The sequence below is a fragment of the Thyridium curvatum genome (genome assembly GCF_004353045.1).
Source record: "Thyridium curvatum strain D216 chromosome Unknown NODE_2_length_892811_cov_85.036431, whole genome shotgun sequence".
In the NCBI taxonomy this organism is placed as follows: Eukaryota; Fungi; Ascomycota; class Sordariomycetes; order Thyridiales; family Thyridiaceae; genus Thyridium; species Thyridium curvatum.
Window position 1 is genome coordinate 64,526 of NW_022156757.1, and position 16,630 is coordinate 81,155.

Genomic DNA, 16,630 nt, shown 5'->3' on the forward strand with positions numbered 1-16,630 from the left:
AACATCTCCAAACCTTCTCTTCACAAGACGGCCCCTATTTGTATTTCCTTATTTCCCGAGTCTGCTCAAGATGTAGCAGGAGCTGCCGATATTGCTACACCGGATCGCGATATAGAGCATGACGGGCTAGTCGACGACGACGTCGCTGAGCCGCCGCCGCCGCCGCCGCTGCCGCTGCCGCCTCCTTCGCCTGATTCGGCCTTGGCGCTTTGTGGAATGGTAGGCTTAGCCATGTTTGCGTTGTTCTGATGGCAGTCAGAAGCCGAGCGTTTAACTAACAACCGGCAAGTTGAACCTTGGGGGTTTTCTGCAGGACCTGAACTTACCGTGCGATTTGAGAAGAATGTGGGTTTCTTTCTCAGTACTCTGTACTAGGTGAAAGTAATGTGTTGATGATAGTGCTTTTGAGGCTTTCCGGCGATGTTCGATGTGTTTACGGAGCATCGAAAAGGGGATCTGGCAGTGGCAAGGACGCAAAGATATGGTTCAATTCAATTGCTATGGCTGCCAAATTCTCACGTTTCAGTGCCGCTCTGGTTCGTTCCGGTTCGCCCTTGGGCCGCCAAGTACTCTGGTTGCCTTACCACTCTGCACCACCATCGGTAGACCGCACCCCAATCAGAGATCGCAAGACATATGCAAAAGGATAGCATGACCTTTGTTCTACTGGCTCTCGATTCAGTCTGTGTGGCATTGTTCGCCCTGCAGCCAGGATTTGAGGCAGTACTGATCTGCATATCTGCTGCCGGTTTTCTCCGTCGGTCAAGAGTAATGACCACTGAGACTTCCGCTCGAAATGATTAATGATCAAGACTCGTGTGGCAGATCGGCACTGGCTTCAACTCCCAACTACCCTACCAAAACCCCTCTGGATGATTAAAGTTTGTAGAAATTCATTCCCTCTTGCAATCATCTACAGTTGTGCCAGGTTGTGCCTGGTTGGCCTTTGTTAAGTGATCGTTGTCACCGCCGAACGGATCCCGTGCACCAATGTAAACACGGGACCCACGAACTCTACTCCGCCGGAGCCAAGGCAAGCAGACTAAAACCCACGCCGCGCGAAATACCTCCAATGAACTCGCGGATGACACCAAGGCCTTTCTCGGAAAGAACATCATCCTCCGAATCCAACCTTCCCCAGTCCACGGGACCTTTCCGGTCGCCGTCAAGCTCGTACAGGTGGCCGTTCTTGTGAGACTTGACGAAACAGACATAGTGAAAGTCGACCTCGTCCTCCGGGTTGCCTGGAACTTCCGAGTCCCCTTGTAAAGCGACTGCTTTATAAGCTGACTCAAGCTGCTCGTCGTCTTCTAGAAGGGTGGCACGGTCTAGAGGTTTTAGGGGCGTACAAGAAGCCAGGAGATGGGACAGGTGCGAGTCAGGGACTGGAGGTCGAAGCAGAGCGATCAGTATAAAGCCTAACAGAGGAAATTCTTCTTCAGGAGCACTGCTTACGAATGAAGTCCCGCACGACGCCATTACTGACGGCGTGTAGTATGCCGTAAAGTCCGCACGCGTTGTTGATGGTTTGCTTGTACCAAATCACATCCTCTTCCTCTCCACTCTTTGCGTATTCGGCGGCATCCTTGTCCTTGTCGGTGATTTCCGTCTCGTAGTCGGGGGAGGTTGGGAACACGAGAACGAGGGCGAGGGTTGGGCGCGGGACGAGGGCGAGGAGGTCGACGTCGTCCAGTGACAGGACGTCGTAGAACTCCAGGTCGCTGGAGAGACCGAGTGTATGGATCAGCTCGGTGAAGAGGGCTGGGTTGGATTCGAGAGGCGTGTAGTGCTTTCGGTACGGCATCTTGCGCACCTCAGCTTGCTTGTGACGCAAGCGCTGAACAGGACCACGGCGGCTGCGCAAGTTGTTACGTTTCTGAGTAATTAATGCTCCCAAGACTGGCTGGGCAAGGTGTGGTCGATTATGCGAGCTACCTTGTCGGCTGACGACAGATGAGTCTCTTCACGTCCGAGCAAAGATGTCCCCGTGCGCAATACCAGCCATGCTCGAGCAGCGACGGTCGGGCAGCAGATTAGAGCGAGTTCAGGTTGTCGCTAGACTGGAGGATTGGATAAAAAAAAAACTCGTCCAATAATTCAAATTGACCGGCGGATTGCTCGTCGGTCTCGGTGGGCGAAGCTCAAACTGGTATGCCTCCGGGGCTGCGCTGCTGCTTCCGTCCTTGTGACGTTGCTTTCGGCTTGTTCTGTGGATTTCTGCTGCAGACCTCGCAACATTGAAGTAGGGAAATTAGATCCGAGCGCGGAACGCCGTAGTACGCCGCACTAACTGCTTTCCACGTGGCGTCCTAGCCGGCATGCTGGTGCTCGAGGTGCACGTACTCGACCGTATCGATGATCATCTCCGCGGTGACGACCAGCCGCTGCTCAGTATCTTTCGCTTTCGGTTTCGCGAAAAGCTGATGTGTAGATTCGTCCCACCGAAATGCCTTCTGCATGTAGTTTCGGCGACTGACCTCGGTCTGCGCCTGGAAGAATCCAATAGCCACCCCATGTTCTCTTTTTCCTCAGTCGGAGATATGTGCGACTTGTTTGGATGTTTAGCCATGTAGTGAAGAAATATGTTTCGGGTGGATGATGTGAACACAGAATTGCCGTTAGGGACAGCCATGATCAATGACCAGATCAAGGTCGTCCTCGTATCCCTACGGGGATAAACTCGCAGAACGGCCTTTGATTCGAGACGTCACTTTCAAGGCGTCGGGCACCCATATCATCTTCTATTGAGAGTGTACCTCGACTGCAGGCGTACCCCGACTGTAGGCGTGGCGCTAGCCGGGCGCACAATGATATCCAAGGTTTAGTAGCATGGCGACAAGCCCTCACTTCTTCATTCTCGTCTTCTTTTCAGCATATCTTCCTCTACTTCATATGGCGGAGTTTGCGAGTGCGCTACTTGCGCTCGCCGGCGCAGGTGCCAAGGTTGGCTATAGCCTTTACACACTCATCCATACCATCAAAGATGCTCCAAGTGAGTTCCTCGCGTCGTCGGACGAGATCACCGACTTTCGGTGCATACTTTCCAGGTTATTGGATACCACAGCAACCGGGGACTTGGTTCCATTTAGCGATCGACAAGCCGAGGACCTGCTCATGGTGAAACTGAGAGGAGAACAAATTGTGACAGAGATCGAGGCACTGGTCGCTAAGGTCCGCAAGGAAGGTCAAGGGACAGCAAGGGAAATGAGCCGTAGAAAGTTTGCAAACCAGACATACTTCCGCCCACGGCAGAGACTCTCGTCTTCCTGCGCTGGTCAACTCAGCCCGCGTCAACAAGTTGAGTCGGCTATTATTTTTATCTCATGGAGGTCTTTACTTCATAGGAAACTCAGACTAGTATGATGGTCTTCATCTGTTGACGCGCCTTATCCCAAGCATCAACATGCATCTGTCCGATGGCCACCCGCTCAGCTACATCTCCTTCCCATCTGATCCACATGATATTGAGTGCCCACCATCTCTGACAGGCATATTCGGTTATATCAAAGGTCTCTGCATAGTATTCATCCGCCGAGAGCCACTGTAACGGCAGGCCAGTCTGGGTGACTCGATCTTGTCCGCTGGACGATAAGAGAACGAGCTCATGTGCGTCCACATCAGGGCTGGCATTCCATGACTCCAAACACCTCAAGGCACCGCATTGATGTCCCGATACATTATAGTTCCACATGTGCATGTGACACCTTGAGTTTTGGAAGTGATCGGACATGGATCCGCTTAGCAGGCCTGACCACTCGAGCCGAGGAGATGAGATCGTATACGTGCCCAATTCAAGGACGGCAGCTTCAAAAACAGGACATGATCAGGCAGGTCCCCCCTCACAAATACTGTCTGTAGTGCCGCAGTCAACCCAGTGGAGTTGAGATGTTGGCTTTCTGTTCCCTGATCACAGTCGCCACGAGAGATTCTGCGTAAGCCCAGCCCGATTTGGACTATAAATTCTCGAATCTCCGATTTAATCGTAACTTGCTTGCGACCATACGAGTATAACCGCCATGGATCCCAATGGATATGGCCAGCCCATGCTATCCAACACCAAGTCGGGGACTTGCAGTCATTACAAATCGTATCGTCGTGTGTACTGCTTCTAAGTTTGATGTTTACTTATTCTTGTCTGAGGGCAACCTTCCCCTTAAGAAGAAAGAGAGGTGTCCTCTATACATATCTATACATTAAAGCATCTCTGTTCAATATTCTATCCACTTTTAGCAACAGAAGAGAAAGTGTTCCATTGTCGCTTGTATCGCTTCGCAACTGCACATATCGTTTTCTGTCGCTCCTATTCAATAAAGATGGGAATCTAGTCTTGCAAGAGTTGTGCCAATGTGCTTTGCTCTCTCCATGATAGCTGCTTGTAAAGCAGCTCTGTATGCTTGCCCGGAAGAGCCATGTATGTGCAAAAGGCGCTTCCTCATACCACCCTCACATAACATAATGGCGGCACAATCACGTCGCTGCCTAGTGGGTCGGGGTGTGGCGGCCACGGCATGTTGGCCACGCAAACGGCAGCCATTGGATGCCTGGCAAAAGCCCATACCGCTGCAGCTGAAAACAAATCTCGACCTGAGTTTCTCTGTCTCACGGCCATCACAATACACCTTATCAAAAGCCCGACCGCCTCTCCTATCCACCAGATTGCCATCGCTACGTGGAGAACATAGCATTCGGTAGCCCCGGCGGAAGCTCGTGCGCGAAAATCCAGCCCATGCCATATCCCGCTTCGTACACCAGACAGCGCCGGCAGCTAAGATGAGGGGCTCGTTCGGCCTAGTCCTGCCCGTCCTCGTGGCCGCGGTGACGATTTGCCTTTCCCTTTGGCTCCACAGGAGCTTCGCTCATCCACCTCCGACATCACGTCGGCCGGTGCCACAGCCCGAACTGGAGCTTCCTCAAGACGAGTCAGTGCAATCATCGGAAGAGAGGCAGGATGTCCGGCCTGATCACGCTAACCCTCCCAGCGAGAGCAAACTTCAATCCGAAGGCCCCCCGCATGGACCGGACACTCCATCACAGGGCCCTGACGCGACACCACCCCTCCCTCCCGCGAAGAGAGGATTGACATTGCGAGTGCGTGGGGTGCCCCTCGACTGGGATATCCACCGATTACAATCCTTCCTAGCTGGCCAAGACCCCTCCATTGGCCCAACTATTCGGTCCCTGGCCCTCGAAGTCCATGGCCGTTCGCAGACAGCCACCGCCACCCTTCAGAATAGCCCGGCCGAACACTTCCGATTGATCCCTCTCCCTGAGTCTCCCAACCAATCCGCTCAACCGCAAAGTCTCTGGCTTGATGATGAATTCATCGACGTCACCACGCTCTACGCTCCTCCCTCGCAGAACCACAAGGTCGAGTAAGGAACCTGCCAGCCGAACACACTTCACCCTGCGCTAACCTCTCCAGCATTATCGCCATTTCTGGCCTCGGCGGACACGCATTTGGATCGTTCAAGGAACGAAACGGGGACCACATGTGGTTACGAGATGCCCTCCCGCACCACATCGACCAAGGAGACAGCAAGCCGTGTACCCGTGTCATCATCTATGGCTACAAGTCGAGTCTTCCGCAGAGCCAAAGCTTTCAGAACCTGCAAGATCTCGCAACTTCTTTTCGTGCTAGCCTTTTGCAGTTGGTCTCCGCCGCCACGCCCAAGCCCATCATTTTCATCGCCCATAGCTTAGGAGGACTCATCGTCAAGCAGGTATGGCCCCCCCCCCCTCCCCCGAGGCATCTGTTCTTCAGCATTCTCATCATACACTAGACACTCATAGCACTATCGAAATCAACCAAGGATGATGACCAGAAGCTCCTTCGAGCTGTGTATGGAATCGTCTTTTTTGGCGTCCCACATGATGGAATGGATATCAGCTCACTCATCCCGATCGTGGAGGATGGCCCCAATCGCTTCCTGCTCGAGTCCATCGGAAACATCAATTCAGCGATTCTTAGTACCCAGCAACAAGAATTTCACAAGGCCCTAGGCAGGGAAGGCGAGTCTGAGATTATTTGTTTCTACGAGACACGCAAGTCACCAACGGCCGTGCAAGTATGTCTCTCCGCCTATTCTTGTAGACTACCTTTGCTGACATTTGTTGTAGATCGATGGAAAATGGAAAATGGAAGGACCCCCCGCCGTCCTCGTGACCAAGTCGTCCGCTACTCATTGTCGCCCATGGGAGGATGGGCTAGAGCATATCTGCGCCGTCGACCGGACCCACTCTGACATGGTCAAATTCAGATCCCAGGACAGCGAATACGAGAAGGCTCGTATACTAATCAGCGGCCTTGCTCGACGGGCACTAAGCGTACAACTCCCAACCCTATCGAAATCGGCCCGGGATTGTTTACGATCATTAGACTTCCCAGAAATAGACAAACGGTCCCTTGATATCGACCGTAACACCAAAGGGACATGCCAATGGTTGCTTAAACACAAGACATACAATGACTGGGCCGCTTGCCATCGAGGCCTGCTCTGGATCAGGGGCAAGCCTGGGTCTGGCAAATCGACCCTACTCAAGTACGCCTTAAAAAAGGTCACAGAAACACCCAAAGTCGAAAGTAGAACTCTTGTTCTCTCGTTCTTCTTCCATGGTCGTGGAACGGAGCTCCAGCGCACGTCATTTGGCTTCTTCCGGTCTCTCCTTTGTCAAATCCTTAGACAAGTCCCCGATGTACTCTCGGATCTCGTCGACAAATTCGAGAGCCGGGTCAGAGAGAAGGGCGAGCCTGGAGAAAAGTGGCAGTGGCATGCAAACGAACTGTGGGAGTTCTTTGAATCATCGCTGCCTGCAATTTTGCAGACCCGCTCCATCTGGCTCTTTGTTGACGCATTGGACGAAGCTGGTGAGCATACTGCACGCGATCTAGTTCAGAGATTTAAGTCACTGCTCGAGCAACTCCCATCAACTCGCCTACTATTTCGCATCTGCTTCGCTTGTCGTGAATATCCTATTCTCGAAGGGAACTGCAAAATGACCATAAATCCTGGGAACGAAAATCGGGAGGATATTTCCACGTATGTACAAGCCCGGCTTTCTTCATCCAAACGACTGGGGGCATCCACGATTCCGGTTTTGATTACAAACCGCGCCGACGGTGTTTTCATGTGGGCACGTCTCGTCGTGGATGAAATTCTACGCCTAGACAGCTGCGGAGAGACACTGAAGAAGATCGAAAAGAAGATCAGCTCTACTCTACCAGACTTAGATGATGTGTACCGTGGATTCCTCCAAGACCTGGAAGACAAACCAGCCTCCCTGAAACTGATCCAATGGATTTGTTTTGCCATACGTCCGCTCTCACTAGATGAACTACGATGGGCCATGGTCATCGATCCGAAGTGTCCCCACAGATCATTGCAACAATGCCGAGATGATGACGATTACCAAGTCGACAATGACAGTATGGAAAGGAAACTCAATCATCTCAGTCATGGCCTTGTTGAGGTTGTGTCATCTTCAGATATGCATTTCATCCAGTTCATCCACCAATCTGTCAGAGATTATTTTGTCAACAAGGGTCTAGCAACTCTGACAGCCAGCCTCAACCCCGCTGAGACCAAGCTCTCTGTGAGTGATATGGTCGGAACTGCCCATCATGAGCTGTCTCGGACATGCATATGCTACTTGGACATGGAGGAAATCAGTCGCTCACCTATCAACGACCACGAGGTATTGATATCCGAATTTCCTCTGCTACATTATGCCACAACCTCATGGATAGGACACGCGGTGGAAAGCGATGCCAAGGGCATCTCTCAAGACTATCTTCTGGACTATTTTGCCTGGCCATCGAGCACTCTTCTGCAATTATGGGCGTCGATTTACAACGTGTTAGAGGGATACTCTTGGGATTGTCCCAAAGAGAAGACATTGCTAATACACGTGGTATCACGATATCAATTACTGGGACCGTTGCAGGTAATCCTGCAAAAGAGCCAGGATGACATCAACATCGATGCAGAAGATGCCTCTGGCCGGACGCCGCTGTCGTGGGCTGCCGAGAACGGCCACGAGGCTGTCATCAAGCTGCTGCTCGAGAAGGATGCCGCTGTCGATATTGCTGATGAATATGGCCGGACGCCGCTGTCGTGGGCTGTCCGGAATGGCCATGAGGCTGTTGTTAATCTGCTGCTTGAGAAGGATGCCGTTGTTAATATTACTGATCCTATTGGCCGGACGCCGCTATCGTGGGCTGCTCGGAATGGCCATGAGGCTGTTGTTAATCTGCTGCTTGAGAAGGATGCCGTTGTTAATATTACTGATCCTATTGGCCGGACGCCGCTATCGTGGGCTGCCGAGAAAGGCCATAAGGCTGTCGTTAATCTGCTGCTCGAGAAGGATGCTGTTGTCAATATTACTGATCTTATTGGCCGGACGCCGCTGTCGTGGGCTGCCGAGAACGGCCACGAGGCTGTCGTCAAGCTGTTAGAAAGCCATATCGGTGGCAGGATCCCGTCCACCTCTATGATGCCTCACTCCGATTCGACTAACTTGATGGCCGAGTGATTCCTATTATTTTCTATTCAGATTTGTCTTCCACGGGAAGGGTCTGGGAGGCCGTGTCAATATATAGCCCACGGGAAGGGTCTGGGAGGCCGTGTCAATATATAGCTATGGACTGTATTCTAGCACCTTCTAGTAGATTCTCATGATTTGCCGAAAATTTGTTACTTATCTATTAGGCTTAGGATCGGAAATATTCTATAACTTAGATAATGATAATAATAATATTATTACGTGGCCCTCGCTCAAAGGCATGCCAGTCTATCGAAGGTTCTAAACACAGGGAAAAACTCTGGGCACTTGGCCCTGAACTAGAAACCCGTGTTCCACCAGGTTCCTGCACTTCGCGTCTCGTCGTACACCGAGCTTGGTCTCACCACCAAGCGCTTGTCTAGTATTTATTGCCTAGACGCTATTGCGTCGCGCTTTGGAGTCGGAGAGTGCGTGGTGGTTTCGAGTCGAAGAATCGATCGCTATTAGTCGGTCAGAGGTCAGGCTATCGCCGAATAAGCCAGGCAGGGGTGAAAGGTGTACGAGTAGGAAATCCCGAGGGGAAAAAAAAGAGAAAAGAAGAAAGGAAAGGGCAAGGGTAAGAAAATAAGAGGAGAAAAGCATAGAGTAAGGCGGAACCCACGTCTCAGACTTTATAGACAAAATTCCAGATCGATAGGTGGGCCCTTGGGCAAGATGTGGCATCCAAAAATGCCCTTCATCAAACATCGGCAAGACTCGACTCTTTTCAAGGGACGGCATAACTAAGCTAAATTCAGTCAAATGTCGGATCTCTGCTGGCCAGCTCCTAAGCCGTGCTTGAGCCGTGCCTGAACCGAGCCTGAGCAGACTGAGCAAGCGACAGGGATGTGTAAAGGGAATTTTGGGGACATACAACAGGCTGAACTTCGCTTAGGAGGGACATGAAGCATCCCATCACTCAAATTTATAAATTAAATTGACCCCCAAGATTCAAGCAAGTTTTCTATTTATCACAGGGTTGTTCAGCTTTTAATTTGAGGACGAGCGAGTTATTTCATGAAGCCGAGTTATCATATCCGACACCGCACTGTTGACACGACTTCAACTCTGCTGTCCTTCACCTTGAACCAGCGACGCGACGAGCATATCCCTATACCACACATCCACTCCAACGACCATGGAGAAACCTACGTCGTATCCCCATCGACTCGAAGGTCGTCACATCAGAGTCCTGGAACTGAAGCCAGGCTCAGCAGCAGATCCGCTCCAAGCGCGGCTGGTGGAGGTTGATCTCGACGCAGCAGGGCCCTTTGAAGCATTATCATATGTTTGGGGCGACCCAAGTAGCAGGGACGAGGTCTGCTGCGGCGGCTGCAAGGTTGCCATCACGGTCAACCTGCACAGGGCGCTCACTGCGCCTTCGCAGAGGCGCAGAGACGCGGCTCATCTGGGCAGACGCGATCTGCATCAACCAGGAAGATCTCGACGAGTGCCCTCAGCAGGTGCAGTTGATGCGCGATGTCTACTCCTGCGCAGAACGAGTTGTAGTCTGGCTCGGCGAGGGCGGCGATCAGAGTGTAGATCTGGCGGTATCTTTGATGGGTGCCATCTATGCGGCCTGCGAAGGATCGGCGAAGACTGCCGGCGTCGACTTGCACGCCCACGCCGTCTCGTCTAGGCCATTTGAGGATGTCGCACTGTCGACCCTGCAAGGAGACGTAGTAGCGGAGTCCAAGGACGCTTGGCAGGCACTGCGGCTCTTTTTCGATCGGCCGTGGTTCAGGCGAGTCTGGTGCAAGAGACCGTCTTGGCCAGGTCGTCCAAAGTATACGTCGGCTCGCTCTCGCTGCCTTGGCTGACTGTGGGCGTCGTGGCATCGTGGCTCAACACCATGGACATTTTGGCTGACTTCAACACCACGCCCGAGCTGAAGGACATCCCGTACTATGAGGCCTACTGCATGTTTGACACGGAAGACGTGGACGAGGCGAACCTGACCCAGACGCTCAAGAAATACCGTGATCTCAAGGCGACTGATCCGCGTGATAAGGTTTACGGCGTGCTGGGGCTCGTGAACCCGGCGGCTGACCCCCATGTCCGGATGATCGAGGTGGACTACCGCCGTGAACTATGGGAGGTCTACGGGGATGTTGTCAAGAGCACGATTGCGAGGACAGGGGATCTGAGCGTGCTGTCACTTGTGAAGCATGTTATCGAATTTGATGATAATGATCTATTCCCCTCGTGGATCCCGAGGTGGGATAGCGCCACGCACGTTACGGTCATGTATGACGAGTGGCTCGAAGGCGTGTGGAAGGCCAACGGGGACGAGCACCCTTTGGGGAGGTTTAATATCACTCCTTCTGGCGAGGTGACGCTGAAAGGCTTAGAGTTTGACACTGTAGAGTGGGTGACAGGTCCCATGGATGTCGATGAATTCGGGGATCTTCCACCAGCAACAGAGCATCCCTTCGTCAAGATATGGGACAAATGCTCCCAGGGCTCCGAGGATCCAATACTTCTTATCATCACCCTAGCTGATGTGCTTACCGCAAACTTGTCAGAGAACTGGGTCCTGCTGGATTCTCTTGAGGATGATGAACGGCAGCAAATCCACGGGGACTTCGTCGCCTATCTCAACCACCTTCTTGCTTCATCTGGCAGGCAAGATCTTCTGGTGCAGCCGTCTCCCGGTGAGGACGACTGGAAGAGGTATAAGCTGATAGCGTCTCGCGTCTGTGATCAGCGACGGTTCTTCGTTACAAAGAGAGGTTATCATGGCCTTGGATCTGGCTCTGCGAGAGAAGGGGATGTGCTGTCTGTGTTGGCTGGGGGTCCGATGCTATACATCCTACGACGAATAGAAGGCCGTTTTCGATTCCTAGGTGAAGCGTATGTCGACAACCTAATGCAGGGGGAAGCTTGGCAGGAGAAAGACATTCAACATACATGGACGGGTATCACCCTCTTTTGAGCAGTGCTTCAACTAGCTTGAAGCACAACTTGATGCATAACAAGTACCTCAACACCGCAGCGTCTGCTTCTTCTACATACAAATGAACTTGTTTTCTGACAATAATGTGTAAGAAAAGAGCTTTGCGGTTTACAGCATATAATTTAACAGCTCAATCGACTTATGTAGGGCTTCCATGATGATAGAAGCTTCAAAAATTATCTCATGTAGGATTAAACACATCTACCAGTCTTTGGAGAAATTCACACCGTAAGTCTAGACCGATCCTCAATAAGCGATATGAGGATGTTCCTCTAGTGCGTAGTCAGCTAGCCGCTGAAATCGGTTAGACTGTGTACCATGGGACACCAAGGATTGAGCGATGATGGCTGACTCATGACATGGAGCCTCTCAAGTGTAGCCCACGGAGAACTCCGGACTCGTTAAAGTATTATTTGTGTTGATCTTCATCCGCTTGATTCCACATTCCTGCTCCAGAAGCACAGCCCAACCGTACTTCACATAACTTTGTTCCAGCCGCGCTGCGGAGATGAGCCTCCAGAGCTTGATTCAGACTTGATTTCGTCAATGCGCCATATCCATCTAGCACGAAGCTGCTCTAGGCACGCCAATCCTGCTTGAACTACATTTCTATCTCAAACCTGCCCAATAGCGCCACACCCCACAGGCCACAATGCGTGCCATATCCATTTCCACTCTCGCAGTCCTCCTCGCCTCGACGGCAGCTGCAGCGCCGCCGTGCACCACCCCGTCGTCGGGCTGCCACTTCGTGCCGTCAAGCAACGCCACCGCCAGCAACTTCCCCGGCGCCAGCCCGAAACCCGGCGGCAACCTCTACGACCTGAACAAGCTCTCCGAGGTGCCCGTCGCGAGCGTTTGCAACAGCGGCAACACGACCGAGGAGCTGGCCTGCGCGCGGCGCTACATCGACGCCATCGACGAGCAGCTGGCGTACCTGTACGCCCGGCGCCTCGGGTACGCCGCCGTGGCAGGGTCGGCAAAGTTCAGCGGCGGCGCCCCGCTGAACGACCCTTCGAGGAACTCGGTCGTTGCGGAGGGGATGGCGCAGCGCGTTCTCAAGTACGGCGGCAGCGCGGATGTAGGGCGGGTCATGGGCGGCGAGGGCTGCATGATCTACGGCAGCTTGATCTATGAGGTTGAGAAGATCAAGGCTGATTGTGACCCGGCTTTCGATGAGACCATCACGAGATCATGCACCTAATCAGACACACTACAAGACCGTGGGGTTCGGCCTCGAGACCTCGTCCACCGTCAAATCCAATAGTCGTAATACTTGATCAAAAGATATCCGCTTTTCAGCGTCTAGCTATATGTATTATGCTTCCTAGTAATTATCAGAGTCATATTGGCACAGGAGCTGTAATATGAAGCTCAACCATTGCCAATCCGCTGAGGTATTATCATAACGTCATTATAATGCAACTTTCTCCCCCCTTTTCACCATTTGATGATCTTCTGAGGGAAGAACTCATCAATCAGGTCCATGTAATATGGCTACCAAGACCAGTTAGTAAACATAAGCAATGTGAGATCCCACGAGTAGTATTCATAAAACATACCTTCAGCTCTTCGGCGCTCGGCACGCCATCGCTCTTGCTGTACAGGTCGTAGGGGTTGAAAGCCTGGACCGCCTTGAGCATCTCGTGGTCCTTGTCCGTCATGAACTGCCGGTACGCGCCCTCCTTGTGCCAGGAGTAGAAGCTGTGATAGCGGATCATGGCCAGCGCCTCGGGGGGCAGCGTCGACTGGTCCTTGACGACGTGGTACAGGTACTCGTCGTGGCCCCACGAGAGCATGACGTTGTCGAGGCCGCAGCCGGGCTCGTAGATGCCGTTCTCGGTGCTGTAGACCGGGTCCCGCGCGTCCGGGTTGCCCGCGAAGCTCTCCGGGTAGATGATGCGCGCGTCGAAGGCGCAGCCGACGGGGAAGGTGTCGCCGACGACGTCCCACTGGCCGCGGGCGTCGTAGAAGAAGAGCAGCTTGCCGAGGTCGTGGATCAGGCCCGTGAGCTGCATCCAGCGCGGCTTGCCGTCGCGGCGGATGGCCTCGGCGCTCTGCAGCAGGTGCTGGATCTGGCTGAGCGACGTGTCCGGGTCGCTCTCGTCGATGAGTGTGTTGAGCTTCTCCATGGCCTCCCAGACCGTCATCTCGTCGCGCGCGCGGGCGGCCGAGCGGAAGCGGTTGCGCGCGGCGAGGTTGTAGGCGACCGTCTGCTTCTCGTGCTGCTCGCGGTAGAACGACTTGACCCGGTCGCAGGCCTGGTCGTACTGGCGGAACTGGGTCTTGTCCTTCTCCGAGTCGAAGTTTGACTTGTCGTCGTAGAGGGCGGCCTTCTTGCCCTTGATGTAGTTGACCTCGTCGACGGCGTCTGAGATGGCCTCGAGGGCTTGGCCGTCTCTGTCATTGTAGTCGTAGATGGCTGAGGGAGCCATACTGGCTGCGGGGTTGTGTTGTGATGGTTAGGTCTGGCAGTTGGAGACCAAGCAGCCAATGAAGAATGTATGGAGGGCAAAATCCAGCGTGAGTTGTCCAAGTTGCTAGAATGTGATGTGATAATGAAGTACTCGGGAGAGGAACTTCGAGTCACAAAGGCCGATCCAGCTCGAATAAATACTTTGGTGCAATCGCGGGATATTTCATATTTTCCAATCAAAGATGGCAATTTTCTGCCAACTCGATATCCAGCAATGCGGGTTTTGCAAACCAACTTTGCCCTTCTGCTCCACCAAATCTTCTCCACGATGACTTCAATTTGCTTTTGTTTCTGTGGTCGAAAAATAGATGTAAGTGCCCGGTATGGTTAAAATCGGCGATACGGACTGTTCCAGGAGTGGTCAGAATCCACATTTATGGGGTCATTCCAGCAGAACATTTCCTGTTTCGAATTGGTAAAAGTCTCCGAGTTAGCTTCATCGGAAATGCAGCTTGAGAACCAGACTTCACCCGACTCGAGGTCACACAACACAACCAAGTCGAAAAAAAGACCCGCCGAAAAGGGCCAGGTGTCTCTGGGAAAACGAGGTTGTGCGTGGAGTTCGTGCATGGAGAACGGATCGGTCCTCTGACCATTGGCTCGTCAGTCGTTGGATGCTCAAGAAGTGGTCCAGTCCCATGACTTGATCATCTCTGCCTGCACCCTCTCGGTTGGTCGGGCGTGGTCGCTTTCTGTTCTCTTCAGGATGTCTAGGAACGCTTCTTGGTCTGTCCTGTCGGTAAATCTGTCTCCAACTGCCCGATGCTGTGAGTAAAGCTGGGCACACCCGCCTGTGGTCGTGCAGACGTGGAAGACCTACATGCTGCGATGGCCATGCAGGCAGTGAACATGCTCGGCGGCGTCCACTGGTTGCATAGCCCGATCCCACACACCCTCCTGACAATGGACTGAACGCGGTCCTTTTGTTTCCATCCACCTCTCGGTCAGTCAATGCTCGGTACCACCGCCATCGAGATAGGACTCACATCTATCCGTTTGGCAGCTTCCTTGCGATGGCTCCCGATGCGGGGAAGCTTGGGATCAAACGAGACGAGGAATAGCTCGGCGAGGAGGTGGTGTTGTACGCCAATGGCTAAGAAGAGCATAGCATAGCATCAGCGGCGTACCCTCGCGACATTGACCTCTCAAAACGTACCGTGGCAGCTGCTCTGGTACCAGACCTCGGGGAATGCATCTCCCTCGCCCCGCTCCTTGGAGAAAATAGGGGTGAAGGACGGCGGCCGGCGGCGGTTCCATTGGCCGTTCCACCTTTCAAGCTCGGCCCACCACTTGACGGGCTGTCGGCCGGGGTCCCCGAAACAAAAGTTCAGCACGTCGGCGCAATGCACCACGGCCCGGTTGGCCCAGGCGTAGTCGTCTGCCTCTCCAAGCGTGCGGTCCACCAGCGAGTGGACAAGGTTGATGCGGACTGGCTGCTGGTTCATGACGGCACTGTAGATTTCTTGCCGCAGGCCTACCCAGAATGACGCGGCGCTCAGGCTTCCCGGCTTGAGATATCTGGCTCCTCCGTGAACAAAAGCGTGGATGCCTAGCAAGTAGCTATGCGCGTCGATTCCCGAGTGCTTGACTGCCATCCTGTCAGGAGATTGTTCGTCGACAATTTTCTCTAGTCACTTCCGATACTTTCTTACCTTCCATTTCCTCCCACACCCTTAGGATGATGGTCGCCGCAAATAGATTCTCATCCGACACTGTCGCGTCGTGGCTCAGCATGGGAATTAGTGCATTGAGGCACACCTTGTGATACCGATCGGACGCGTAGGGGTCAAACCCTTCGACATGATTCAGGTGCTTCGCTGAGAGGGCGAGGATGGCATTCAGCAGGATGGTGCATGTGGCGGCCCGCTGCGGTACAACAGTCTCGAAGGACTGCGCAGCATCACACAGGTCGAGCTGCGTTGTTGGATATTAGCCTCTCGAGTCTCAGATCTGTAGCTGTCCAGGTTGTTTTATTACTTGCCCATATTGCTAGCTTTTGTACAAAGTGTCGAAATAGGATCGCTTCTTGTCTGTCGCGCAAGAGCAATGCAGGCCTGTCGACATAAGTGCGTGCTGCGGCTTCATGGATATGACCGCCTCGAATGTTCTCACCAACAGACCGGACCGCGGGTGCTAGGAGCTCCTCATGCAAAATGAAACGGTCAGTGGGCGAGCCTGGTTCTGCAGAGGCAGCCGGTTGCGGGCCATCCGGGAAGGTATCACTAGCAAAATGTAACATGCGCGGTGGTTCTTGTGGCCTAATGGCAGAGTCATCCCGTTGAGTGTCAACGGAAAGATGTGCCTCTGACGATACTGCGCCTACGTCAGGCCCGACAGCATCGATGCCCGACTCGCTGATGAACCTCACTGAATCGCGGTTGTTAGTGTTTGATGAGAGACCGAGAAACATTCATAGGCAGGCAGCCTCACATCGTTTCGGCGTTTTGATCCACTTCTGGCGCGCCGGGAAGAGTCCTTGCGAGGAGGTCAGTGTCGGTATCTTCTTGTACGTCTACCTGAGGTCCGAGCTCACCCTTTTCGACGCGGAATTTGTATCCCCTAGTGCATTCGCGGCCAGTCGAGGCGCACCGGCTGCATGTAGGAGTCAGACGGTCACCTGGTCTTCTGTGAGCTAGACATACTCGTTCATGGCCGGCTGCAGT

The 16,630-nt window shown here is 53.2% G+C and overlaps 6 protein-coding genes across 6 annotated transcripts; 3 read left to right on the forward strand and 3 right to left on the reverse strand.

The window, feature by feature from the left end:
* Positions 1 to 1,014: 1,014 nt before the first annotated feature.
* E0L32_000422 (uncharacterized protein) lies at positions 1,015 to 3,116 on the reverse strand (the record flags this gene model as incomplete). Its single annotated transcript, XM_031138614.1, has 4 exons — positions 1,015 to 1,385; positions 1,456 to 1,856; positions 2,344 to 2,489; positions 2,976 to 3,116. The coding sequence occupies 4 exons, from the start codon at positions 3,114 to 3,116 to the stop codon at positions 1,015 to 1,017; spliced, it is 1,059 nt and encodes a 352-aa protein (XP_030995739.1).
* A 1,654-nt stretch (positions 3,117 to 4,770) lies between these two features.
* On the forward strand, positions 4,771 to 8,529 carry E0L32_000423 (uncharacterized protein; the record flags this gene model as incomplete). The annotated part of the gene is made up of 4 exons (XM_031138625.1): positions 4,771 to 5,372; positions 5,423 to 5,720; positions 5,781 to 6,065; positions 6,118 to 8,529. The coding sequence occupies 4 exons, from the start codon at positions 4,771 to 4,773 to the stop codon at positions 8,527 to 8,529; spliced, it is 3,597 nt and encodes a 1,198-aa protein (XP_030995740.1).
* Positions 8,530 to 9,676: 1,147 nt separating this feature from the next.
* On the forward strand, positions 9,677 to 11,473 carry E0L32_000424 (uncharacterized protein; the record flags this gene model as incomplete). The annotated part of the gene is made up of 3 exons (XM_031138636.1): positions 9,677 to 9,842; positions 9,904 to 10,220; positions 10,283 to 11,473. The coding sequence occupies 3 exons, from the start codon at positions 9,677 to 9,679 to the stop codon at positions 11,471 to 11,473; spliced, it is 1,674 nt and encodes a 557-aa protein (XP_030995741.1).
* Positions 11,474 to 12,146: 673 nt separating this feature from the next.
* E0L32_000425 (uncharacterized protein) lies at positions 12,147 to 12,695 on the forward strand (the record flags this gene model as incomplete). The annotated part of the gene is made up of 1 exon (XM_031138647.1): positions 12,147 to 12,695. The coding sequence occupies one exon, from the start codon at positions 12,147 to 12,149 to the stop codon at positions 12,693 to 12,695; it is 549 nt and encodes a 182-aa protein (XP_030995742.1).
* A 236-nt stretch (positions 12,696 to 12,931) lies between these two features.
* E0L32_000426 (uncharacterized protein) lies at positions 12,932 to 13,926 on the reverse strand (the record flags this gene model as incomplete). Its single annotated transcript, XM_031138658.1, has 2 exons — positions 12,932 to 12,988; positions 13,054 to 13,926. 2 exons carry the CDS (start codon positions 13,924 to 13,926, stop codon positions 12,932 to 12,934), a joined length of 930 nt encoding a protein of 309 aa, XP_030995743.1.
* Positions 13,927 to 14,911: 985 nt separating this feature from the next.
* On the reverse strand, positions 14,912 to 16,617 carry E0L32_000427 (uncharacterized protein; the record flags this gene model as incomplete). Its single annotated transcript, XM_031138669.1, has 6 exons — positions 14,912 to 15,060; positions 15,124 to 15,555; positions 15,620 to 15,881; positions 15,970 to 16,321; positions 16,398 to 16,559; positions 16,610 to 16,617. The coding sequence occupies 6 exons, from the start codon at positions 16,615 to 16,617 to the stop codon at positions 14,912 to 14,914; spliced, it is 1,365 nt and encodes a 454-aa protein (XP_030995744.1).
* Positions 16,618 to 16,630: the final 13 nt, after the last annotated feature.